The sequence below is a fragment of the Callithrix jacchus genome, chromosome 5 (assembly GCF_049354715.1).
Source record: "Callithrix jacchus isolate 240 chromosome 5, calJac240_pri, whole genome shotgun sequence".
Classification (NCBI taxonomy): Eukaryota; Metazoa; Chordata; class Mammalia; order Primates; family Cebidae; genus Callithrix; species Callithrix jacchus.
Window position 1 is genome coordinate 136,386,727 of NC_133506.1, and position 27,766 is coordinate 136,414,492.

Below are 27,766 nucleotides of genomic sequence, written 5' to 3' on the forward strand. Positions count from 1 at the left end.
TGAGTTTTGGAGAATGGATTTGGAGCAAAACAAGGCTGGAGGGTTAGTTGGGAAGTTACTGCAATAGTCTAGGAAATATGGTAGTGATGATGGCGATGATGATGGTGGTGATGTGATGATGGTGATGGTGGCAATGATGGTGATGGTGGTGGTGGTGGTGGTGATGATAGAGTGGTGATGATGGTGATGGTGCCGATGATGGTGGGAGTGATGATGGTGATCATGGTGGTGGTGATTATGGTGGCGATGATGGTGATGGTGGTAATGATGGTGATGGTATGGCGAAGATGGTGATGGTAGTGGCGATGGTGGTAGTGATGGTAGTGGTGTTGGTGGTGATGATGGTGATGGTGGTGTTGGTGTTGGTGGTGATGATGGTTATGGTGGTGATGGTCGTGGTGGTGATGATGGTGGCGATGATGGTGGTGATGGTGGTAGAGATGGTGGTGGTGGTGGTGATGGTGGTGATGATGGTGATGGTGGTGATAATGGTGGTGGTGGTGGTGATGATGGTGATCATGGTGGTGATGATGGTGGCAATGATAGTGGTGATGATGGCAATGGTGATGGTGGTAGAGATGATGATGGTGGTGGTGGTGATGAGGGTGGTTTGATAGTGGCTTGTCCTGGTTATTGATAGTGGGGATAGGGGAATGAGGTAGATGGATTCAGTCAGGATTGAAGAGGTAGGCTCAACAGAAGGAAATTATTGATGACATAAAAATGATGGAAAGGGTGAAAGACAAGCAAGTGTCAAGGATGGGTTTCTATTGGCCAAATGGTTAGTGACCCCACCCATATGGATAGAGGGGAGCAAGCTTAGGAGGGAAGACACAGAAGGTGTGTGCCAGACCCTTCCTCGCTGGTGAAGGGCCTCAGACACACTGTTGGATTGCTTCGCATCTGGGAACAAATGCCATGAAGTCTCTGTGTCTTCAGTGGCTTCATCTGGCTGTATTGGGGTGGAATCATGGGGAAGGGCACAGGTTACATATTCTTAGCTTTTATTCCCACGGAGACCATGCTGCTCATTCCATATGAACTAAAAGGTAACATTTACTTCGCTAGTTTTGGCTTCTGTTTTGTTTTTCTCTATCTTACTTGTTTTTTATCCTAACACCCTTAGGGGTGAGGGTAAAGAAGGGCTATAGGAGGTGAGGCCTTCCAGGGAAATGCTGGGCAGGGAAGAGGGTCGGGTCTGCCTAATGGTCCCTCCTACCAACATTTCCCTGGAAATCTTTGCATCCTGCTTGGGAAGGTGAGGGGTAGGGTGAAACTCTCACCAGACCCCCAGAGCAGGGGCAGAACTGGCCTGAGTCCTGAGATGCTGTTTGCTCCTCCAGGACAGTTCTGAGAGTGTTGCAGACATCTCAGTATGTTGGATCTAAACTTGGCCTGTTATTCATTGCTGTAGGATGGGAGGATGGCATTGACAGCCCCAGCCTAGTATGATGCCAGTGCCTATGTTAGAAACTCTGTAGATGTCTGTGGCCAGCCCATCCCAGCAGCACAGGGCTTCTTCCCCTTGTGGGATTTTGTCAAAAGGGAAGACCTACCACGTAGCACCCCCCGAGCTCCTCCTCGTCGCAGGCAGCGTGGCTCTCCTTGATCCACAGCAGCGGCAGCTTGTGCAGCTTTACCAGAGCTTCTGGCGGGACCACACGGCCACCGGGGCCACTGGGAGCAGAGTCCCTCCCACACTCAGGGCTCTCTGGGCCTGAAGTCTGCACTTGCACAAGAAGAAGCTCCAACGGCAATGAAGTCCTGCATGGAAAATGCAGAACCGGATTGCGGTAGCATTGCTTAGGCCTTATTAGCGTATAGTCACCAGGTGTCATCTTAGGACAAGAGCCCGTCACTAGAAGGAGATGAAACTTGGAGCTGCGTTTTCCTTCATTAAGCCAAGGGCTCGTATATTTGTTTTCTCTTTTCTTCGGTGATTCCTTCTTTTATTCTCTTCTGCTGTCGCATCCTCCGAAATTCCCGTGCGTATATTTTCTTGCACCTTGGGATTTGGCATTTCAGGAAAAATACCTAGCACAATAGGCTGTATTTTCAAGACTTGCTTTGTCATTTTATACGCCCAGCGGAAATTGTCGTAACTCCCCCAGATGATCAGATGTTCCCTTGCCACTCCTGCCTCTCAAACCACACAGCCATTATCCCTGGCATTCTAGTTGTGAAACAAAACCTGAACACGACGTGGTGACATTTAATTTAGTGTTTCTCATTTCAAAGCCCTTAAAAATATTAATTAATTCCCATGAAGCCCCAGGAGGCGTATTATTAATATCTGTGGCGCCTTTCATGCTAGTGCATTAATGCATCTTCTCTGCAGTAGGTAAGAAAATGAAGCTAAAGCCCCACGGGATAAGACCTTCATAGAGCCAAGGTCAGAAATAACGAATGCTTAATTTTATTGACGCCTCTGAATCACCTCTACCCCGTGGCCTTCTGTGTGGCGTGTAAGAACAGCGCCCTGTTTAGGAGCAGCCTCCTGAGACAGCAAGTGATTTTCCTGTGGAGCTGTGGCTTCACCAATCCCAGTTCGATAGCTGTGTTGAGGAGAGTAGAATTGAGAAAAACTGCTACAGCAGGAAAGTAATAAGTGTGACGGAGACGGGGAGCAGGAGGCACTTGACATTTCACTAGAAAATCTCCCAGTGATTTGTGGGCCCTCCGGTGAACCCGGCCCCTGCAGATCGATGGGCCTGTGCTCCAGGGAGGCAGATGCGGAGATCAGCACCGTGGCTTGTTCTTATTTTGGGGTGCCTTATCTTTCACTGCCTTTTTTCTTTTCCACTTTCCACGGGGGATTTCTGTAGCCTTAGCAACAAGAAAGCAGAGTGGATATGTGGCATTAGGAGACTCCCTGATACCTCGAGTTTAGTTTCCAGCCCTTCTTTTTCCTTCCTTCTCATTACCTTGCAGTCTGGCAAGCCCTGCACGTGTTCTTTCCTGGTCTGCATCTGCAGCCCGTGACTTCAGAAGTCTTTCTGACTCTGAAAAACATATCCTGTGTTCATTAAGAGTAAGTCGTTTTAATATGCATGGAAAGGGGCAACCGTTCACACACCCCCACCCCCACCCCACCCCAGACCTTGGCGAAAGGATTGGAAGTCTGCTTCCTGATTAACGGGAGCTCAGGTGGCTCACTTCCCCTGGTGGGGCTGCCAACATGAACTGGGAACACCCGTTCCGCCTTGTGTGTGAGATCCAGGAGGCACAAGGAGAGGATGCTAACCAAAGCTTTCTCAAGGGCTGTGCACATGGCAGTTGAGACTGTTTGGGTGAAAATGGAAACGGTGCTCAGAATGGACAACGAGGGTTGACAATGATTGCTGTTGTACTCACTGGTGTCACACTCAATAGGAAATAAGTCCTCATGGGCGGGAGAATAAGCATTTGCACTAAAGATTTGCTGTTTTCTTCATATTGTCAGATAAAACTGCCAGTGAGTTGAAGGTTGCTGGAGATAAATCAGTGTCTTCACAGCTGCAGAGGATTCGAGAGGGGTGGATTGGGATCCCTGTTGTCTCTGGCCCTTATCTCACCCAGCACTGTGGCTGTGTTCTCTGGAATCTTCCATCCCATTCTTAGTGCTCCCGGCCATTACTGTGGTGGGGAAGGAAGGGCACTCCCTCCCTCCCTCCATCCCTCCCCTTCTCCCGCCTGCAGGACTCTTCGGGCTCCAGAGTGCCCTCTGAGCACATGGGAAGGAGGCACCATTGCCACGGTTCTGCCTAACAGATGCATTTGATTTTAGCTGAGAGGCGTTCTCACTCCCGTGCGTTCCTGTTTTGGTTCGGGAGAGGCTGAAGCTTCTTCAGCATGCACCATCTTGGGAACACAGGGTGAACACCACTGGAGCTAGCACTGCAGGGTGCGCCCCACCTCCGCTGAGCAGCAGCACTGCGGGTGCAACTTCCTCCCACCCCCACTGGGCATGCCTCGGAGGGATGGCTTGAAAACCACCAAGCTCAACTGCACTGGGTTTCTCGCTAGTATGATTTCCCCATTATTGCTCTTATTGGTAGTAAATAAAAATGCCTTTAGTTCTTGTGCTCGCAAAGGAAATACCCAGCAAATGCAGAACTCCTTTAGCATCCACTAAAAACCATTTTGTTTAGTCCTACTTCAGTTTTGCTCTTCCCTACTTGAGCTGCCTTAAAGTGTCCCTGGAGGTAGGAAACTGTATACGCCCTCCTCCCTCCCAGCCCTCCTCCTTCCCTGCCCTCCTCCTTCCCAGGGCCCCAGTACCACAGGAGGAGTCTCCATGATGGCTGCCCCTGCCCTGGGGCCTGGAGCTGTGCTAAGGCTTTCTTGGAAAACCTCTAGTTGTTTCTACCCGTGACACATTTTAAAAAGCACTTCCATTAAAAATGCATAGAGCTCAATTTACATAAAGGTCCAGACCAAAATGAGATGTGGCTTGCTGCTTAGATTGGCCATTATCACAACTCTGATTCAGAGAAAAACCTAAATTCCATGTTTATGCAGGTCTTATAGTTGAGGTGCTCTGGTTGAAGGAGCCCGTAAACTAGGTCCTCCGCAGGACTCCGTACTTTCTTGTTGCATGTGGAGAGACCTGGGCGAGATGGGGCTGTTGCTGGAGCGCTGATTGGAAGTGATCTCTATAGACTGACCCCGCCCTACGTGTCCGTCATTCTTTCTGCCTATCCGTTTGAAGACAGACTGTCTAGCTACTTCTACTTCAGACATATTTTCTGATTTAGAATGTACTTACTTGTGTGGATGTGGTTTCGGAGGGCATGCAGCCAAGGTCGTGACAGCTGAATGAAGCGTTTCCTTCTGAAATGCCCCCAAAACTGCGCTTTCATTTATCAGCTGCCCTTGGCCTGTTGTGTGGGATCAACCAAAATTCAGGTATTTAAGACATCAAGACACAGTGGCCTGGTTCTGTCTCACCAAGAACACAGTTGATCAGGAATGCATCCAGGACGTTTCCACCGTTAAGTCTCAGCATGCAGAATCTCAGGCAGCAAAGCGGAATGAATGACGACTCGCACGGCCTGTGAAACCAGCACCTGGATGCAGCTTTCCAGGGTTACGTCTACAGTTACTTACGCCTCTTCAACCTCAGGCAGGATTCTGTCAGTCTCTTTACTACAAATTGATGTTGTTACTAATTGTTGCATTTAATGTCAGTAAAAATCTGATTATCCTTCAGCAGTTAGTTTCTGGTAACTTTAGTATGTTGTAAGGCTGGGAAAAGGACATAAAATAGTGCCTTGTCCAGCAAGGCACACATGTGGGTAAGCAGTGCATACCGTCACAGAATTTACCATCTGCATAGAATTAAGATAGCTGCACATAACTGTGTAGTGAGCAGTATGTTAATTCAGAGAAAGAAGAAATGATATCCTACTGAAGGGATTCAGGAAGGAATTTTGTAGGAGATCTGGGCATTGAACAGGCTCTTCTGGAACGTGTGGGTCAGATTGGCCCCCACATGGCTGGGGTCCCCCGCAGGCCAGTGCTGCCCATCTACGGGAGCAGGTGACACACAGCCTCCCAGGCCACTCGTGACACCCCTCCTGCCTCGCTCCGTGCTTCTCTGAGCACTTCCTCTTTCCCTGTGGACCCAGGCTCCCTGGGGGCCAGCCCTGTTCTGGCAGAGCCTCCGTGGGTGTCAACACGCATTCCTCATTGATGACAATGGACTTGAAAATCCCGCGTTATCAGTTTGTTAGCTCTCTCTCAAGTCTCCTTGGTGTCAGTTTTTCAAGCAGCATTCTGGTCCTGAGGGAGGAGTCACTGAGAGGGGAGATCACTCTGCTGCCCTAGCCCGCCTGAGACCAGGGCTCTGCACTGTCCTGCCGTGGTACAGGGTTACTAGCCTTGGATTCGCTGGTGGTTCTCTACGGGCTTTGCTTGCAGGTATACAAAATTGGGAGAACCTGGAAAAACTTTTTAAGTCTCATACATCTGCTGACGACTTCCATAGTACAAGGTACAGAATACCAAGGGTTTTCTGTTGTCATAAACTAGAGTTTTAATGTAGATAATTAGGTGAGACCAAATGTTGTGTATTGTATACAACAGAGGGGCTAATGCTGTGGGAACTGGGCCTCGTTTTCCTGTTGTTTTACTTACATCAAACTATTTTTCTCTGGAAATGCCAGCGAACCTGTCTTTATTTATTTTTTGTAGAGATGGGGGTCTCACTATGTTGCCCAGGCTGGTCTTGAACTCCTGGCCTCAAGTGATCCTCCCAACTTGGCCTCTGAAATGCTGCAATTCCATGTGTGAGTCACCACGCCTGGCAGGGGAACCTTTCTGAAGCATGAGCGGCGTGCCCTCCTCAGGGGATGTCCTCTCTGTTTCCCTTCTCAGTCACATCAGCAGGAGCTTCCTGCACATCTGTGTGCCCAGCCTGGGCATAGCGGGAGTCCAGGTCTCCCTTCAAACCCAGCCTCCCCAGCACGTTCTGAACACTTACCGGCATTTCTCTTCAAGTGATGATCATAGCGTTGGCCTTACTTCAGTTATTCTTAAAGTTCTAAAAGTTTATCAAAGTGATGAACATACACATTCCTTTGTAAAAGCCTTGTCCCACCCAGAGGCACACCCTTTTAGCTGTTTGTTCGCATGGCATATGTTGGTGCAGCTTTGCACTGATTCCTCCACTTGGGGCATCTCTCCTGACTGCCTGGTGTGGCCTCAGCACTTTCACACCCGCTGTCCCCTTCCCCAACCCCAGAAAGTCATGGATTTACTCTGTCAGTTCTTCTTTGTTAAGAGTTCATCATGAAAAGTGCTTCGCAGCCAAAGAGCGATGACCGGCAACCAGAGCAGCTTCTCGCAACACCCGCCGGTGCCCATTTTCCAGCATCCTGCCACCCAGCCAGGCCTGTCTCCTCCCTGTCCTGCCCTCCTCACTTGGGTTCTCCAGAAGTTGGCACAGTTTTTATGAAAATAAAATCAGCATTCGTAGCATTAGGACTGTGTAAACACCGTTCTCAAGAAAGCCAAGTCACGTGTGTGTGGGTCTGATTCTGGACTAGGTGTGAGTTCCCTGGGCTGGTGGTCTCCACCCCCCCAGCCTCGCTCTCTGATGAGAGGTCCTAGAGGAGCCTGCAGTGTCTGGCCAGGCCAGGCCACATGCAGGGCTCTCTGCTGCCATGCTTTTCTGGCCCTTCGTGCCTGTTTGTTTTCCACGTGACCTTCATAGCAGCTTGTTAAACGCCATAAAATAGCTTGTTGGGGTATTTATTGGCAATACATTAAATCTGTGAATTAAGCTAGTGAGAACTGACATCTTAAGAATGTTGGGGCAGCCTACCCGAGCAGGGAGCATCTTTCCATTGTTTCAGGTCTGCTTGTGTTTTCTAGGAGGGCTTTGAAAAACTTCCATGTCTATGTTTTGCACATTTCATGTTAAGCTTATTTCTATGCGTTCAGTCTGCTCAGTAGCTTTCTGCATGGGGTTCTCTTTGCCATGACGTCCTCCATTTATTATTTGTGTATATCAAGGCTATTGATTGTTCTACGTCCGTTTTAGGTTCTGCTAATTCATGGAATTCTTAGAGGCATCCAGAAGGTCCCCAGCAGGAGTGGAGAGAGGAGCTTTCAGCAGGGCAATTCCTTTGTAGGAGGCGAGGTGTTCTGGTTTTGGGTGTTTTCCTCCTTTTTGCGCTGGTTTCTTTCCATCTTTGTAGATTTATCCACCTGTCATCTGAGTAGTTGCTGACTTTTCGATTGGGTCTCTGAGTGGACGCCCAGATTGTTGATGATGTAGTATTTCTGTTTCTTAGTTTTCCTTCTAACAGTCTAGCCCCTCTGCTATAAGACTGCTGAGGTCCACTCCAGGCCCTGCTTGTCTGGGGTACACCTGTAGCAGCTGCGGAACAGTGAGGGATGCTATCAGTTTCTTCTTCTGCTGTCTTTGTCCCAGAATGATGCCCACCAAATGTCAGTCTGATCAGTCCTTTTTGAGGTGACTCTTTGGATATACAGGGGTCAGGGAGCTGCTTGAGGAGACAGTCTGTACTTTGTAGGAGCTCAAGTGCTGAGCTGTGAGCTCCATTGTTTATTCAGGGCTGTCAGGCAGGTACGTTTAAGTCTGCTGCAGCAGAACTCATAAAACCCCTTTTTTTCCTCAGATGCTGTGTCTGGGGGAGTTAGGGCTTTATTTATGAGTATCGGTTGCACTGTCCTGCCCAGCTAGGAGGCAGTCTAGTCACTATTTGCCTGCTGAGGCTCCGCCCTGTTGCCGTGGGCTCCGCCTTGCTGTTGTGGGCTCTGCCCTGTTGCCGTGGGCTCCGCCCTCAGCAGGGCAATTCCTTCATCGGTTCCTCCACTCTTCACCATTGCTGCCGGGTATACATTGCGGGTTCCTTCATTTGAGCAAATTCTCTCTTCCGTGCTCCAGATGTTTTTGGAAGGACCCTGTGCTTCTGAGAAACACTGGGTACCCCAGTGGCAGCTACGTTTGACTTGGTGTTGCCGTGTGACAGGCATTACTTATCTCATTGATGTTCCTAGTAGTTCTCAATAAATATTTGTTGAATAAATATTTATAACCATCATGTGTGGTAGTTCTTAGCTAGCGTTTTGTTTTTTTTAGACAGTCTTACTCTGTCACCCAGGCTGGAGTACAGTGATGCGATCACAGCTCACTGCAACCTCAACCTCCTGGGCTCAAGCGATCCTTCCACTTCAGCTGGGACTATAGGCGTGTGCCACCACACCTGGCTAATTGTTTTTAATTGCAGAGATGTGGTCTCACTCTGTTGCCCAGGCTGATCTTGAGCTCCTGGGCTCAACTGATCCTCCCACCTCGGCCTCCTAAAATGCTGGGATTTTAGGCATGAGCTGTAGTGCCTGGCATTATCCAGTTTTATAGATGGAGAAACTCTGAGCCATGTGTTCAGGACCACACAGCTATTAACTGCAAACTCAGTGGAAAGAGTAGGGGATGAGTTCCAGGCTTTCCCTTGAGTCCTTGGTAAATTTCTTCATTTCTTCTCCTGCAACAGGCCCGGTACAAGCAGAGCCTTGACCCAACTGTGGATGAAGTCAAGAAGCTCTGCACGTCCCTACGCCGAAACGCCAAGGAAGAGCGCGTCCTCTTTCACTACAACGGCCACGGGGTGCCCAGGCCCACAGTGAACGGGGAGGTCTGGGTCTTCAACAAGGTGGGTGTGCCTTCCAGCCTCCTTTCCGCTCCTGCAGAAGCCGTGCTGTGTTGGTCCGCAGCAGGTCCTGCCTATCCGTAGCTTCTGTGAAGCCGTGGATGTTACTCTGCTTCAGCAAACCCAAAATGCAGTAACTGAACGGCCCAGGGAACCAGGGACAAGGAGGGCGCCGTGTCTGTGGCAGAACATGTCTGTGCAGTGATTGCCTGGAAGCAGGGCACGCATGGTTTATATTTGCTGCTGTGAGAACAGCAGTTGTGTGTAATTCTCCAAGGATAGACCTCGAGGGTGTCGTTTGAAAAACTGCATGAAGCATCAGTGATTTTCTTGGAAAAGAAAATGTTTTAAATGTTCTAAAGGGCTAATTCTAAGCTGCCCTGCAGATGCAGCTTCCGGGCTTCCCTGCCCCAGGTCAGAATTGCTGGCCTTTTGCAATTCCTTTGCCTGGCGACAGATGAAGTGCTCGCCTCCCTCCCATAGCTGCTTGTGTGGGAAGTGAGTGCTGACTGTCGACCTCGTCCTCCTGTGTGGGAACTCTGGTCCATCTCCAGCAGCCGGCCGCGGGTCTCATCATGCTCTGTGTGATACGTGTAAAGCAGTTCCTGGAGGGTTTGGAGCCCCCATGTGTGCTTGAGCGTGTCTGTAAGGGCACTGATTTGGAATCCAACAAGCCTGAGTTCTGGTTTCGGTTGTGTGGTCAGTCTCTGGGCCTTTGCTTCCTCAGTGTTGACGCTGCCTCTTGGCTTCACAGTGAGGACCAGCTGACTCCGTTTATTCACACCCTGAGTGAACTCTCAGTTCTCGTCCACTGTCCGGTGTTCTCAGCTAGCATTCGGCACAGGTGGTGATGCAGTGTGTGCCCAGGGCAGGCAGAGACCTCAAGGAACGCTTCAGACCTTAGACACGGAGCAGGAGCCAGCCTCAGAAGTTAGAAAGTCGTCCAGGCCGGTTTCAGACCCTAGACACGGAGCAGGAGCCAACCTCAGAAGTCAGAAAGGCGTTCACCCAGGTCCTCCCACAGGGGAGTGCCATCTCACCTCTGTGTGTACCTGGATACCAGCTTGATTTTAATTCCTTCTGTTAAATGTCGGGTAAATTCAAAGTGATCATTATCAAGGAAGTTGAATTTACAGAAGCGTGATATAATGAACTGCCAGGTGTGTACCACAGGCCCCGGTGTGTCTTCCCCAGGCTCAGTCTCTCCTTTCCCTGCCCTCCCCTGCAGCGCCTGGCATAGTGAGTTTGAGTTTGTCCTTCCCTGGCTCTCCTCTGCAGAGCCCCCAGGGTGCTGGCCCTCAGGCACAGTTGAGGGCCTCTGTGCACAGCTGCTGATGTGCTGGGCAGACACTGGCGAGCTCTTCCGTAGTGAGCTTTGCTCACTAAGTGGGAGGCTTGGCAGATTCCTGCCCAGCCCCAGGGAACTGCAGCTGTGTCTCTTCCCTCATTTGCGGTCCCCTGCCAAGACGCAGCCCTTCTCAGTGCCTTTGCCACAGATGGGCATTGGGCTGGTTCTCATCTTACCTCTGCTCTAAACTGCACGAGTCTTTCAGCTGCCCACCTTTCTCTCCAGTGCTGGGTGTTGTCACAGGATTTGTTTTGTTTTTTTAAATGATAGACTGTGCTGTGCTCTGATTTTCTCCAATAACCATTATGGTCCAGCATGCTACATCTGCCTGCCGGCTCCCTGCTCCACAGGGAGCAAGTTTCCTCTTACACTCCTGGTAACTTAAGAACACAACCTTTTTTTTAAAAACAGAATCTATCTCTCTTTTTGTTTTTTTGAAACTCTGTCACCTAGGCAGGAGAACAGTGGCATGATCATGGCTCACTCACTGCAAACTCTGCCTCCTGGGCTGAAGCCTTCCTCCCACCTCAGCCTCCCAAGTAGCTGGGACTATAGGTACATACCACCACACCTGGCTAATTTTTGTATTTTTTATAGAGTCAGGGTCTCACCAGGTTGCCCAGGCTGGTCTTAAACTCCTGAGTCCAAGCAGTCTTCCCGCCTCAGCCTCCCAAAGTGCTGGGGTTACAGTATGAGCTACTGCGCCTGGCTCCCAGTTGTGCTTTTATTTTGTTTTTGTCTCTGTGCTGCCGACACCTCCAGTGGAGTGAAGGGAGGACTGGAGGAGGGTGGTGCCACCTTTGTTTCCTTTGTCCTCCCAGAGAGTTTAGTGTATGACATTTGCCCCAGGCTTTTTATAAAACAAAAACAATCAGCATTATTCCATTAAGAAAGTTCAATTCTTAATTTGGTTTTTAAAAAAGATAGTGACTAGATGTTGATTTGTCTCCCTTGGTTGTTTGTGTGTGTGTGTTAAGGTGGTCATAGGACTCTTCTCCCTTAGGCTGGTGCTACATGGAGTGATACTAAATGACCGTCTCCTGTTATGCACACATTTCTTTTTGGGGTGACCGGTGTCAAGAATAATCTGTTTCATGAAGGGCTTAACTCAGTTTGCAGCCATTTGGTTCCATATGTTAAATCTGTGTTCGTGAGTGAGATTGGCCAGGGATTCTTCTTTTTCTTGCTGCCTTTGCCTAGTGGAAGTAATCAATAATTGTGGCCTTAGAAAAGAAGCTGAGGAATGTTCCTTCTTTGTGTGTATACTTGAATAGTTTTTGTGATATTTGAAGTATTTGTTGTCTGAATGTTGTGGAACTTACAAAGAAAGCTCTGTGGGGTGATATTTTGTTGGAGAGATTTTTGACTACTGATCTAGTTTTTTTTATGGTTAAAGAGCTGTTCAGTTTTTCTGTTAGCTTTGCTAACTTGATTTGTAGGACCTCGTCCATTTCAACTAAGCTTTCCAACGTGTTGACTTAAACTGGCTCACAATACCCCTTTAGAAACTCACCAGTATCAGGGGTATCTGTGAGTAAGGTGCCTTCCTTTCCTCTTAGTGCTGGGTATATGTGCCTTCTCTCTTTTCTTGTTGATTATTCTTATGAGGAGTTTATGTGCTTTTTATCAGTCTTTTCAAAGACCCAACTTTTACAGTTATCGACCATCAGAGGATGGAAGGACCAGTAGGATGAATGCCTTTATACTGTTCCCCTGTTGACACTTAGATGCTTTTCCCCCCGAACCATTTTAAAGATGCAGACATCCTGATGCTAAGAATGAGGATGGTTTTCTGTATCACCAAAGTACCACCAAATTGCTCAAGAAAGGAACATCAGTTCACTGTCATTTACTGTAGAGTCCATCTTTGTATTTTCCCAAGTGTTTGCAAAATGTGCATTAGTAGGCATTTTTGTACTTGTTGATTTTGTTATTGACCCAGAATCTAATTAAGGTCCATGCTTTGCCTCTGTCCCTCATGCCTTTTTAGTTGTCCTCAACCGAGATTGGTCTCCTTGCCTTTCATTTTATGACATTTTTTTAAAGTGACTTTTTAAGAATTTTATCTTCTTTTGGCAAGTTAGCATATAGTTATACATCAGTCTTTTTATTATTATTATTATTTTTGAGATAGAGTCTTCCTCTGTTACTGAGGCTGGAGTGCGGTGGCGCAGTCTTGGCTCACTGCAGTCTCTGCCTCCTGGGTTCAAGGAATTCTCCTGCTTCAGCCTCCCGACTAGCTGGGATTAGAGGCACATACTACCACACCTGGCTAATATTTGTATTTTCAGTAGAGATGGGGTTTCACCATTTTGGCCAGGCTGGTCTCGAACTCCTGACTTCAAGTGATCTGCCACCTCAGCCTCCCAAAGTGCCGGGATTACAGGCGTGGGCCATCACGCCCGGCCTTGATGACAGTTTCTTTATTAGATATGTGTTTGGCAATTATGTGCTCCCAGTTTGTGGGATTACAGGCCTGAGCCATCATGTCCAGCAGTCTTTTTAAAAAAATTAATAGACCTCATTTTTTTAGAGAAGTTTTAATTTTACAGAAAAATCGAGCAAGTCTGTTGATTTATCTACTTCCTTCCCCTCGTTTTCCGCTATTATTGATACCTGGCTTTGGTTTGTTATGTTTTTTACAATTGAAGAGCCAATAATGACGCATTATAATTGCTGTCCATAGTTTACATGAGGGCTCACTCCTGGTGACGGACCCTCTGCAGATTTTGCCAAATGCGTGATGTCCTGCACCCACCATTATGATGCCACACAGAGTAGTTTCAGTGTCGTAAAAATCCCCTGTGCTCTCCCTCATCTTCCCTTCCCTGTAATTTGGTCTTTTCTGGAATGTCCTATAGTTGGACTCATATCGTATGTAGCCTTTTCAGACTGGCTTATTTGACTCAGTACTATACACTTAAGACTCCTCCATGTCTTTTTGTGGCTTGATAGCTCTTTTTTTTACGATTACTGAGCAGCACTGTAGTGTGTGAGTACTGCACCGCTTGCTCAGCCGTTTTCCTATTCAAGGTATTTTTGTTACTCCCAACCTCTGACAATCAGGAATAAAGATACTACAAACGTGTGCAAGTGTTTGTATGGATATAAGCTTCCCATTCATTTGGGTAAATACCTGGGAATGTGTTTGCTGGATGGGTCGGTTAGAGTATGTTTAGCTTTATCAGGAACTGTGCAGCTGTCTTCCAACCGTGTCTGTACCATCTTGCATTCCCGCCAGCACTGACGAGAGTTCTGTTGCTCCACATGCTCGTCAGCACTTGACATTGTCAGTGTTTGGATTTTAGCCATTCTAGTGGGTATGTAGTAGGATCTTATTGTTTAATTTTCAATTTTGTAATCATGTGAAACTGGGCATCTTTTCATATTCTTACTTGTCCTGTTATATATTCTTCTAAGAGGTATCTATTCAGCTTTTTTGCCCATTCTAAGAATCAGGTTGTTTGTTTTTTTCTTGCTAAGTTTTAAGAGTTCTTTCCATATTTTGGATGCCAGTTCTTTTGTCTTTCTTTTTTTTTGGGCGGGGGGGACGGATGGAGTTTAATTCTTGTTGCCTAGGCTGGAGTGCAATGGTGTGATCTCGGTTCACTGGAACTTCCTCTTCCCAGGTTCAAGTGATTCTCCTGCCTCAACCTCCCAAGTCGCTGGGATTACAGGTGCATGCCTCCATGCCCAGCTGATTTTGTATTTTTTTAGTAGAGGTGGGGTTTTGCCATGTTGGCCAGGCTGGTCTTGAACTCCCCACCTCAGGTGATCCACCTGCCTCAGCCTCCCAAAGTGCTGGGATCACAGGTGTAAGCCACCGCGCCCGGCCCAGATGCCAGTTCTTTATCAGGCGTGTGTTTTGCAAATGTGTCCTCCTCTTTTGTGACTGCTTGTTTTCTTTTCTTGGCAGTGGGTCTTCACTTTTTGACGAGTTTGGACCAGTGATCCTCCAGGATGTCCCACATTCTAGTTTAATTTCTTTTCTTTTTCATGAGTTTATGGCAAACCGGATAAAAAAACCACAATCAAACTTTGTCCTGTTCATAGTACATGTATTTTAAATACAAAAACGTGAAGGTTGAGAGTAAAAGAAAGAGAAAAGATACACTATGCCAATACTAGTTGTGGAAAACCAGCAGGGCTCTTTAAATAATCAGAGAAAATAGACGTAACAGAGGGGTATTACTGGTGACAAAGAGGGCCACTTCCTTGTGACAAACAGGCCAGTGTATGAGCCAGGCACACACCATCCTAAGTGTGCGTGACTTAATATCACTTTCAAAGGACATGCAGCAAAATGAACAGAACTAACAGGACAAGTGTGCAAACCCTCAATCGTAGTTGGAGATTAGAAGATCTTCTTTTAGTAATTGGTAGATTAAACTGATAGTTAAAATTTATAGATAAAATTGATAGTTAAAACCTTTTTTTTTTTTACACGGAGTCTTAACTTTTGTGCCCAGGAGTGCAGTGGTGATCTCGGCTCACTGCAACCTCTGTCTCCCAAGTATAAGCGATTCTCCTGCCTCAGCCTCCCATCTAGCTGGGATTACAGGTGCCTGCCACCACACCCGGCTAACTTTTTTGTATTTTTAGTAGAGATGGGGATTCACCATTTTGGCCAGGCTGGTCTCGAACTCCCGACCTCAGGTGATCCACCCGCCTCGGCCTTCCAAAATGCTGGGATTACAGGCGTGAGCCACCGTGCCTTGCCCTGTAGTTAAAAACTTTCTTACTGAGAAAACTCTAGGCATGATATATGTTTTCTAGTCGAAAGCAAAAGTCAGTATTAATGTAAAAAACCTAGCAATATTATCAATCACCCTGTCTTAATTAACATTTATACAGTACTCCACACAACTGCAGAATATACATTCTCAAGTGCATGTGGAATGTTCACCATATGCTGGTCAATAAAGATGTGTCAATAAAGTTAGAAAGATTGAAATCACAGCCTATATTTTCTGTTTGTGAAATTCAAAATCATGGGGTATCTGGAGAAGCCCCAAATATTTGGAAATGAAATACCACATGAGCCAAAGACAAAGTCATAATGGAATATAAAAAATAATTCAAACCTAAAGATGATGAAACTATGACACCCAAATTTATAGGTTATAGGTAAAACAATGCTTAGGGAATACACAGCCTTCAATTCTTATATAGAAAAGTACATTTTAGAAACATATTTAAAATTAAAATCTTTTTTTTTTTTGAGATGGAGTCTCGCACTGTCACCCAGGCTGGAGTGCAGTGGCACTATCTCCACTCACTGTAACCATTGCCTCCCAGATTCAAGCAATTCTCCTGCCTCAGCCTTCTGAGTAGCTGGAATTACAGGCATCAGCAACCACACCCAGCTATTTTTGTAGTTTTAGTAGAGACAGGGTTTCGCCATGTTGGCCAACCTGGTCTGAAACCCCTGACCTCAAGTGATCTACCCACCTTGGCTCCCAAAGTGCTGGGATTACAGGGGTGAGCTACTGTGCCCAGTCTAAAATTTAATATTCTGCCTTAAGGAAACAGAAAATATTGAGCAAATTAAACTCAAAGCAGAAGGAAAGAAATAACAAACAGCAGAAATCAATAAAATAGAGTATAGGTAATAGAGACAACATAGCTAATATGTGGTTTTTTAAAGAGATCAGTAAAAGTTGAAGAATCTCTAGGTAGGTAGATCAGTGAAGAAAGAGAGAAAATACTGTATCAACATTAGCAATGAAAAAGAGGATATCCCCATATATCCTACAGACATTAAAAAGGTCAGGGAATGTTATTAATTTTATATACATTTAACTACTCAATTAAATGAACAGATGCCTTAAAATACAACTTACCAAAACTGACCCAAAATGAAATAGAAAATCTGAATAGCCCTATACCAATGGGCTTCTTTCCAAGGACATAACAAACATTTAATCCCTGTGAGGTCAGGGGCTTTTTCTTTTGTTCACTGGTACATTCTAGGCTCTTAGGATAGTGTTTGTCACCCTAGCAGGTGTTTGGTAATTGTCAGCCACATGGATGGGTAGGTGGATGTTTTTATTTGCATTTTTTTTTCTTTTTTTTGAGACAGAGTCTTGTTCTGTCGACAGGTGCCAGGCTGGAGTGCAGTGGCGTGATATCGGCTCTCTGCAACCTCCGCCTCCTGGGTCCAAGCAATTCTCCTGCCTCAGCCTCCCAAGTAGCTGGGACTACAGGTGTGCGCCACCATGCTCAGCTAATTTTTGTATTTTAGTAAAGACGGGGTTTCACCATGTTGGCCAGGATGGTCTCGCTCTCTTGACCTTGTGATCTGCCTGTCTCAGCCTCCCAAAGTGCTGGGATTACAGGCATGAGCCACTGTGCCTGGCCTGTTTTAGTTTTTTTAATTTTTAATTTTTCCATAGATTATTGGGGTACAGGTAATGTTTGGTTACATGAGTAAGCTCTTTAGTGGGGATTTGTGAGATTTTGCTGCACACATCACCTGAGAAGTGTACACTGCACCCTTGTAGTCTTTTATATCTTGCCCCCCTCCACCCTTTCCCCAAGTCCCCAAAGTCCATTGTATCATTCTTATGCCTTTACGTCCTGATAGCTTAGCTCCCACATATCAGTGAGAACACACCATGTTTGGTTTTCCATTCCTGAGTTAATTCACTTAGAATAACAGTCTCCAGTCTCATCCAGGTCACTGCAAATGCTATTAATCCATTACTTTATATGGCTGAATAGTATTCCATCGTATATATATGGACCACAGTTTCTTTATCCACTTGTTGATTGATGGACATTTGGGTTGGTTCCACAATTTTGCACTTGCGAGTTGTGCTGCTATAAATCTGTGTGTTCAAGCATCTTTTTTGTATAATGACTTCTTTTCCTCTGGGTAGATACCCAGTAGTGGGATTGCTAGGTCAAATGGTACTTCTGCTTGTAGTTCTTTAAGGAATCTCCACAGTGTTTTCCACTGTACTAGTTTACATTCCCACCAGCAGTGTAAACATGTTCCCCAATCACTACATCCACCCAACATCTATTGTGTTTTAATTTTTTTATTACAGCCGTTCTTGCAGGAGTAAGGTGGTATCTCTCGCATTGTGGTTTGGATTTGCATTTCCCTGATCATTAGTGATGTTGAGCATTTTTTCATATGTTTGTTGGCCATTTATATATCTTCTTTTGTGAGAATTGTCTATTATGTCCTTACCCCACTTTTTGATGTGATTTTTTTTTTTTTTTTTTTTTTGCTGATTTGTTTGAGTTCATTGTAGATTTCTGGACATTAGTCTTTTGTCAGGTGTATAAATTGTGAAGATTTTCTCTCACTCTGTGGGACGTCTGTTTATCCTGCTGACTGTTCCTTTTGCCATGCAAAAGGTCTTTAGTTTAATTAAGAGCCATTTATTTTTGTTTTTATTGCATTTGCTTTTGGGTTCTTGGTCATGAAATCCTTGCCTAAACCAGTGTCTAGACGGGTTTTTCCAATGTTATTTTCTAGAATTTTTATAATTTCAGGTCTTAGATCCAAGTCTTTGATCCATCTTGAGTTGCTTTTTGTATAAGGTGAGAGATGAGGCACCAGTTTCATTCTCCTACATGTGACTTGCCAGTTATCCCAGCACCATTTGTTGAAAAGGATGTCTTTTCCACACTTAATGATTCTGTTTGCTTTGTTAAAGATCAGTTGGCTGTAAGTATTTGGATTTATTTCTGGGTTGTCTATTCCGTTTCGTTGGTCTAGGTGCCCATTTTTATACTAGTACCATGCTGTTTTGGTCTCATAGTATAGTTTGAAATCAGGTAATGTGATTCCTCCAGAATTGTTCTTTTTGCTTAGTCTTGCTTTGGCTATGCAGGCTCTTTTTTTGGTTCCATATGAATTTTAGAATTTTTTCTAATTCTCTGAAGAATGATGGTGGTATTTTGATGGGAATTGCATTGAAATGCATGGCTATTTTTATTGAAGTGTCATCTGATCACCAGGTGTGATGTGCGCCCCTCTCCTTGACTCGTTAGTCCTCCTGATGTGGTCTGTTTTTCTCCACAGCTTGCCCCCAGCCTTACCTGTGTTGTCTCTATGTCTCCATTAAAATCTGAGTTACAGGATAACAGAACTGTTACAGGATAACTGTGAACTGCTTTTCATGAGTACCTAAAACCAAGCATCTGAGAACATGGGAAATGATCATTCGATGTTTGCTGCGTTCTACAGCGAAAGGCATAAAAGCAGCAGAATGATCCCTAGAGCCAGGTCGTTCTTGGCTGTGTTTTCCCCCACTGTGTTATCCTGTTAGTTTCTCCATTCATAGGTTTATTTTTTCATGTCACATGGCATGCCAGCAGAGGCAGGCGCGTGTTCTTCCAGGTCTAGACCGCCATAGCTCTACGGAGAACATGCAGTCCTGTTGCCGAGCCTTCCAGCCTTCAGATAGACTCCCTCCATCAAAACGAAGCCGGCAGCACTCCAGACAATACGCAGTGGGCATGCAGTGTAAGATTTTAAAACATTTAAACATGCTCGTTTTAACTATATGCTTTTCTTTTTGTTTAATCACCATTTATTCTGTTGCTGGTAAATAAATCACCATTTATTCTGTTTTCTCAGCCTCAGCAGAAAGCCAAGGTTCAGGACTTAAGCAAATCCCGGACTCAGCTTTCCCCTATCCAGTGCCCTCCCTTCCATTCTGCTGTGCTCAGACAGTTAGGACTGGCAGCTGTAGCCACTAAGAATTCACATGCAGAACGTTTATCCAGAGAAGGATTAATCTACTACTCAAATACTCCCAATTAGCTTTTAGACCCTGTCTGCCTTTTCTTCTTTGCAAAAGGAGAAAGGTTTTCCCACTTGTTACATTCGTTTCTCTGCTCTTTAGAGTTCCATTATGACCAGAAGCTATTTCCGCCCTTTGCTGTGCACCTGGGCACGAAGCTACAGGCTCTTCGCTGTGTGTGCAGCTTGTGATGCCTGCTCTAGGTCTCTAGGTAGGAGGAGCTTTCCTCCAGATTACCTGCCCCTCCCTAATTTACTGAACATGCAGTTGGAGTTGTAGGTGGTTTTGCATTTTTGGTTTAGGGTAATTTTTAATTCTCTAGTGGTGTTCCTGTGGTGTTTACAACCTAACCCTTACCCTCTGCCAAAAGCATCTTCAACAAGGCCATATGTTTTGCCTGGCACAATGTTCTACCCCTTCTCGACATTCAGTAGATCTCATGTGGAGCACAGACGAAAGCAAAGACTGGTTCATTCTGATTATTGGTTGTAAATGTAGCTTTAAAGGAAGGTGAATTGCATGATGATGTATTGTGATAATGTAGGGAAAATATTGGCCCCCTCAGAGAGAGAGAGAAGAGCTGTGCCAGCCCAGCCATGGTGGGCAGGCGAGGTTGGAGAGGGCTTCCTGGAGGAGGAGGTGGTGATTGCTCAGGTTGAGTCTTGTAGAAGAGAACAAAGTCAACAGTTGTGCCTGAGAGGGGACTGGAAGGGGATGATCTCAGAGGAAGCAGATGATAATAATAAACCAGCATGATATTCGTTGGAAACAACAAGCAATTCTGTGCCGTGGGAACCTGGAGTCTGAATTGGGTTTAAAAAAGAAAGAAGGCCCCAGAGGGTTCCAGGCTGAGGCATAGAGCAACTCTCAGACTCTTAGGACTGTGGGCTTCCGAAGCCTTTAGGAAACGAGTGGCCAGATAGCTGCTTAGAGAAATCCCTTTGATGCCGTGTGAAGGCTGGATCTGGGTAGAAAAGACTGTCTAGAGAAACTCCAGTTAGGAAAGAGGCCAGTGGCGGCACCTGAGTCAGCCTGGTGGGGAGACTCTCGGGACCTTCTTAGGACAGGTGGAGGCTGAGTTAGAGGAAGCAGGTGAGAACTGGACTGACCAGGCACAGGAATTGAGAAGAAGGGGCTTGTGGGCATTTGTTCCCAGGCTGTGTAGGCCTGGGGTCCATCAGTGTGGGGTCGTGGGAAGTAGGGGTAGACGTGCTGGTGGCGTTTCCCAAAATGCAGTTTCTAGAGCTGAAGGAGGCCAAGAGAGAGTGAAATCTAGAGAGCAGAAGAGGATCCCGGCAGGTGATGGGGAGGAGAATTGGGAAAAAATGGCATATGGGGGAAGCTGGGGTGGGGGGCACCTGTCATCCAGGGGACATAGAGATGGAATTAATACCCATCATTCCAAGGAGTCTGGCCCTTGAGCAAGAAGAGCGCTTTCTTTTCAAAGTGAAGCAGTCCCCATTTCTGAGAAGGTGCCAGGTACAGCTGCCAGAGAACTCGGAATGTGAATCAGAATTCTCAGCCCTTTTAAAACGGCATCCTCTCGGGCTGGTTCCTGTAAAGCCCTTAGGGGCACAGGCTTCCTTTAAACTCGGACAGGAACTGCATCACATCTGGATTTCCCGCCACAGCTTGCCCTGGACTAAAGATGGACTTGTGCTGCCGTTCTCAGAGGAGGGCAGAGGAAAGGGGTCAGCAGATTCGTCCTCCTCCTGAAGTGGGTTCTTGAATACACATCAACCAGAAGCAGAAGGTCATGGCCCTGAAAGGTTAGGCATCGGGGGAAATGGTACTTGTGAACCGACACTCTGGAGTATATGTCACCAGTAAACCCCAGTCCCTTAGAGTATACGTCGCCGGTAAACCCCAGTCCCTTAGAGTATACGTCGCTGGTAAACCCCAGACCCTTAGAACCTGTAAGGCTGCAATCTTATTGTCATTATTGTTGTTGTTTTTCATACTTCATCTACTGCTGTTTTTCTTACTTCTTTTATTACAGTTAATGATTGATTCCATGAGCAATTCTAAATGAATATTATTTAACTAATAGAATTTACCGTTTTCTGTTTTTAATTGGACTGTCCTTAGCAAATAGACGCCTCTTATGTTGGTTAATTCCTGCTTCATTGCTTGGCTGTGCAGGCTCTTTTGGTTCCATATGAATTTTAGAATTACTGCTTCTGTTGAAAGATCACAAAGTTTTAGAAATGTACTATTATCGAAAAAATATGTGATTTTTAAAAAGTGATATTTATGTCAGACCAGTTACCATTTGTTAAATTTATTACTTTGTCTTGAGAATCCAGCAGTGTCCAAGAAAAATGTTTTAGGTAAATTTGACCTTTGTTTTCTGAGAAATGCTAGCATTTTATGTTTGCCTGCAGTAGTAGAAGGCCATCAACAAAACCCCATTTCTTTGGGAGAAGTGCTGGAAGTGTTTGGAGTATTTCTTTATAAGAGCTTAAGCTTTAACAGATCATTTCCTTGATGCCAAGAGATGCAACACCCGAGAGCGCAGCTAAACTGACTTCGCAGGTGCCCTGCCTGTGAAACCGTGGCCGTGACTCAGCGGTTCTCACGGGGGGCACCTGTGAGTGTGCCCAGCATCACCTGCAGGCTCAGCGAGCCACAGACTGCTGGACGCTCCCCAAGCCCCTGCTTCCATGGCTGTGGGTGGGGCCCGATGATCTGCCTTTCTTGGGTGTCCCATGGAATTGCTGCTGTGGCTGCTTCTGCTGCTGTCTGGGTTATCTGCCTTTGAGAACCCCTGGTACAGGCAGTGCAGTGTGAGATGCAGGCAGGATATTCACCTTGTGGTTTGGGGTTCACTGTGCGGCTTATGCATCGGGAGAGACGCTTCCCGGTCCCCTTGTTTTCCATCTCTAATTTTAACCATCTAGGGAGGAAACAGTCCCGGGTGAACACCGGGCCTCTTCAGAGGCTCCAAGGAGGTGAGGAAGGGGCCCCTTCTACTGGGACTCCAAGTGGGAGTGAGAACCAGCTAGATAAGGGGTGGCCTAGGAGTGCAACAGGGCTCTGGTGACAGGAATTAGTCCCCTCTGGCGACTCTGTGGGGAGCAGGTGACGTGGTTCCAGTGCTCTGTCATCCTGGGGTCAGCAGAATGAAAGAAGTTACAGCAGCACCGTGGCGACTGTTCCCGTGACTGTGTGAGTCATTAAGGCTCTGAGACACTGCAGAAGTGGAAGTGGGGAGGAGGATGGCAATTCGAGTAACGTCAGGGCTAAGCAAGGCAGTGTGAGAATCACTCACTTCCTCTCCAGTGCCCGCACGTCCCTGGCGCACAGCTGCAGAGACCACGCTGGCTCTTCCTGCTGCGTGTGCATCTGGCCCTGGAAAGAGGCAAGCCCAGCAGCAGTCTCTCCTGCGTCACCCAGGGCCGTCAGGGCAATGGGCTTTGCAGGAGCGCCCTTTGGGCTCTTACCCCAGACGGTGGGGCTGGGCCACTGGGTGCCTCCAGCCCATCACACTGGACCATGCTGGAAGCATCCTCAGGGTACCCGGGCTTATTTTGGTAGTCACTCATGCACATGAAATGCACTTTGCGGGAGAAGGATGAAATATTTTGGTTAATCCACTGAAAAGGTGAAGGCTGGGGAACATAGCCAGCTTTCCTCTGTTACTTATTTATAGGCTTACGATAGCCAGAAGGACATTTCTACTAGAAAGTTATTGCCAGCTGAGAAAGAACAAGTCCTCATTATTATCCACTGTGGTTTATATATATATATATTTCAGGTTTTTATGAAGTCAAGGGCAGAGGTCAGCTGCTTCCGATTCCTTTCAGATTGTGCTGCTGATGGCAATTTCCTTTGACTTCGCAAACAAAGGGATTGCAAGTGCATTGTTTGTTATCACATATCTAAGATGAGAAAGCTTTTAACATGTTTTTTTAGTTAATAAAAATATTATAAAATTCATTATTTTTTTTCAAATGGTGCAGATAAATGTAAAATGAACAATAAAATTTCTTCCCTTTCCTTCCCTCCAAGCCCCTGTTCTGTTCCCTAGTGGTAAAATCTGTGCTATTTTTTATGTGTCTTCTCAGGCTTTTCATTAGATAGATAGACAAGAGAGAGATTTCTTACGTGTCTTCTCAGGTAATTCATTAGATAGATATGGGGGGAGGGGGAGGGGAGATTTAACATGAATAAAACTTTCTGGAAGGACATAATTCTTAAATACGTTAGAATTATGTTGTCTCTAGAGTGTTCTACAACTTCCTTTTTGAACTTAATTTACTTGAGCACCCTTATGTGTTATTTATTCTCTTTAACTTTTGTGTTGTATTTTTAAAAAATAGATGTGCCAGGCCAGGCATGGTGTAATCCCAACACTTTGGGAGGCCAAGGTGGGCAGATCACCTGAGGTCAGGAGTTTGAGACCAGCCTGGCCAACGTGGTGAAACCCTGTCTCTACTAAAAATAGAAAAATTAGCTGGGCATGGTGGCAGGTGCCTGTAATCCCAGCTTCTCTGGAGGCTGAGGCAGGAGAATCACTTGAACCTGGGAGGCAGAGGTTGCAGTGAGCCGAGATCACACCATTGCATTTCATCCTGGGCCACAAGAGCGAGACTCTGTCTCAAAACAAAACAAACAAACAAAAAAAACCAAGTACCAAAGATGATGGATTAAGCCACTTGGTAACTACTTAGGTTGTTTCTAAAATGTTGCTTTTGCAAACTGTGTTGATTAATAATCTGGATAGTCATGTTTGCACACCTTTTTGAGCGCAGCTGCTAAATCGAACTTATTCCGAGAAGTTGAGATCCAGGAGCAAAGCCACAGTCCCCATAAGGGCTGCAGCAGTTACGCTTGTCTGAAAAGGGGTGTTTCCCACCCTCCCCCAGTGCTCGGCATTTTAACCTCTCCATTTCCTCTGATAGACGAAAATGATGTCTCTTAATTATTTCATTGCTTATGAGTCAAGCTGTTTCATGCTATTTCTCAGTCTTTAAACTCCTTTTCATGTCCTCTGCTCATTGTTATCTTATTGTGGTGGTATTGTAGATATTTAATTAATTAATTATTATTATTATTTTTTTTAAATGGAGTCTCACTCTGTTGCCCAGACTGGAGTGGAATGGTGCGATCTCAGCTCACTGCAACCTCTGCCACCTGGGTTCAAGTGATTTTCCTGTTTCAGCCTCCCAAGTAGCTGGGATTATAGGCGTGCACCACCATGCCCGGCTAATTTTTGTATTTTTAGTAGAAATGGGATTTCACCATGTTTTTCAAGCTGGTCTTGAGCTTCTGAGGTGATCCGCCCACCTCAGTCTCCCAGAGTGCTGCGATTACAGGCGTGAGCCACTGCGCCTGGCCTAGATGTTTAGTTTATTTATAATAGTCGTTTATGTACTAGGAAATTAGTCTTAGTCCATAGTCTGTCACGTATCTTGCAAATATTTCCCCCCATTTCTCAGTTAGCTGTATTTATTTACTGTTTCTTTTGGCCATACAGAAGTTTAAAATTCTATGTAATCAAATTTTTTAGTATCTTTCCATGTAGATTTTGAGTTTTGTGAAATGCTCAGAAAGATTTCTGTGTACCAAAATTATTTTGTAAATTCTTGTCTGGACTGGGCACGGTGGCTTGCCTGCAAATAACCCCAGCACTTTGTGCGGCCAAGTGGGAGGATAGCTCAAGCCCAGGAGTTCAAGACTAGCCTGGGCAACGTACGAAGACCTCATCTCTACACCACCAGCAACAAAAATTTAGCCAGATATGGTAGCTCATGCCTGTAGTCCTAGCTACTGGGAGGCTGAGGTGGGAGGATCACGAGCCCAGGAGATCCAGGCTGCAGTGAGCTATAACTGCACCATTGCATTCCAGCCTGGACGACAAACAGAGCAAGACCCTGTCTCTAAAAAAATAAAAAGTAAATTCTTGTCTATAAGTGCTTCTAAAATTTTATGTTATTATTTTTTACATACAAAAAACTATATGCGCACCTCCTTTACCCACGGTCTAGTTTCAGACGCACAGCAGTACAGACAGAGCTGTTCCAGCACACCACGGTACAGGCAGAGTTGGACTCTTCTGCTCCCCCAGATTCTGTCTCCTTTTCGTTCTTCCAGTGGTGATTTCTACCTGGAATTCGGGGTTTCTCATCCGCTAATGCCTGTGTACTTTTGCCACATGCCTACATAATTCTGGACACCCTCGAGCAGCCCCGTGCGTCCTTCAAGCTTCCTGTGGGCGGCATCATTCTTCATGTCTCGTGCAGTTTGCCTTTTCCATCCCCATTCGTGTTTGTGGGTGCAGCCGTCCTCATTCACACAGACTTCATTTATTCGTTTCTCCTGCTGGATGGGATTTATAAATATTCTAGAATTCACTTCGGTGTTTATGATAGTAATTTTTCTGAGCACAGATGCTTCCACCGTGTAGCATGTGCACGATGAGGACAGGGTGCTGGGTTGTAGGCTGTTTACATACACCGAGCCCTTCAGCTTCTGAAGCAAAACGTGAATGTGTACATTTCGATGTTGACTCGTGAGTTAGGTATTTAGTTGTATTTTAATTATATATTTAAATATGTCTAATGATATATGTCTCACTATAGATTTCTTTTATAATGTGCTTATCACAGTCCTTGCTGTTGCTGTGGGAACTACCCTGTGTCCAGCTGGAAATCGCATTGGTGCCTCAGGGCTTCTCTTGGTTCATTGAGAACGATTACAGCCTGTGTGGTGTTGCAGTGTTTTAAAAAGTGGCAAGCATGGCTTGCCTTACTGGTCTTGCTGCTGGAGAAAGGATCCCAGATGTGTGTGTTTAATGTGTGCTCGTGTGCATGTGGGTGCAGTGTGTCGGAAAGGGCGTATGTAAGACACGTAAGCGGTGACCCCTGGCCCAGCTGCAAATCTTAGCCCATTGCTCGGAACAGAATGTCCTGAATTCTGCAGAAGGGACTTTCTTGTCCACAGTCCCATTCTCCTGACAAACTTTCCCTCTTGAAACAGCAGCTGTTAATTTTGTGCCCTTTTTTCAGTGTGTGGGGGGGGGCACACAGTCTGTCTCTGTCGCCCAGGCCAGAGTGCAGTGGTGCAGGCATTGCTCCCTGCAGCCTCCATCTTCTGGGCTCAGGCTCCCTGCTCACCTCAGTTCCCTGATTAGCTGTGACTATAGGCGTGTGCCACCATGCTTCGCTCATCTTTTAATTTTTCGTAGAGTCAAGGCCTCACTATATTGCCTGAGCTGGAATTTTGTGCTTTTGAAAAACATAATTTTGCCACATACTTTTGTCTCCCAAAAAGTTACATTCTTTTGTTTTGCATATTTTTAAATCTCATGCAAATGTTACCACATTAATGCAGCTAACTTTTAAAATTCAACTTACAGCTTTCTAAATTGATCTGTGCTATAGTGCGTTGCTTTAATTAATTCTCTGTCAAGTTCATAATCCGACTTGGAAATGTTCATGATTTACCTTTCTCCTGGTGGTGAGCTTTTGGGTTTGTAGTTTTATTTTCATTATAAAGAATTCTATGAACATTTTTACACAGAAACTTATGGATCAAGGAAGAGATGGGAGACAGGACAGAAAGAAATGCATGTGGTCCCTGGCAGCGTTAACCCTGATGGTCCCTGCGGTGGTCTTGCTGTGCCCAAGCAGGGCGCTGATGTGGCTGTCAGTGGCTCATGGGATGAGCTAGACACAGGCTCACCCCTGCTGGGCCCAAGTGCATTCCTTCCTGAGAAGAGCCCTGTAACTTTTTGGGGTGCCTGAGAGCATGGAAGAGGGACTGTCTCTACACACATCTCCTGAAAGCAGCTCGGAAGCCTGGAGGAGGCGGGTCTGGTGGATCTTGTTTTCAAACCATTTTAAAGTTTATGGAATTTTCTTTAAACATTCAAAATTTGTGTTTTTAAGCAAATTTTACCTTTTTTTAAATTGGCATTAGCAATCATGATTTCCAAAATGAATCACAGAGTTTTCAGCCTTACAAAGTGTATAAATACGACAGAAGATAGTGGTCTTTTCTGTGAGATGCAGAGCTCTGATTGGAAACAGTAAGTGCCATCATGTGCTGTCCACATGCGTTTAAATGGCTAGGGCCTGCCTTTGGCTCTGCTTTTAGCCTTTTCTGACAGCACTAGTATTTTATGGTAGTTTTTGGAGAATCTCTAAATTTTTGTTCTCACAGCTTGGGAATCACTCTTCTAGAAACTGTTATGGAAGGCCTGACTCTTGTACTCATTGTGTTCCTGAATTAAAACGAAACTGTGGCATAGGTGTGTCTGTCTGTGCTCTTGCCGTCTCCTTTTGGAGTTCCTCCAGCAGGAGTGAAGAAACTGGGTCTCCCCGACCCAGGATCTGACAACCTCAGGGACAGAAAAGCTCTCTGAACTGCATTGTAGGATCTGCTGACAAAGGGCCAGTTAAGTGGGTCACCAGTTAGAATGAGACGGAGGTCTTGTGTGTGCAGCATCAGGTGAGTAAATGTGTGAAGGTTCCTGGAAGAAGAGACTACCCATC

At 45.9% G+C, this 27,766-nt stretch overlaps 1 protein-coding gene across 5 annotated transcripts in view; it reads left to right on the forward strand.

Annotated features, from left to right (window-relative positions):
* Nucleotides 1-27,766, forward strand: part of RPTOR (regulatory associated protein of MTOR complex 1) — a 424,873-nt gene that overhangs the window by 142,859 nt on the left and 254,248 nt on the right. For 4 of the 5 annotated variants that reach the window (XM_054256583.2, XM_054256581.2, XM_078374864.1 and 1 more), the window contains exon 4: nt 9,003-9,161. In XM_054256583.2, coding sequence (XP_054112558.1) covers nt 9,003-9,161 — 159 coding nt within the window. Of the gene's footprint in view, nt 1-9,002; nt 9,162-20,883; nt 21,038-27,766 lie in introns of those variants that run through there. The other variant, XM_078374866.1, reaches the window with a different exon arrangement.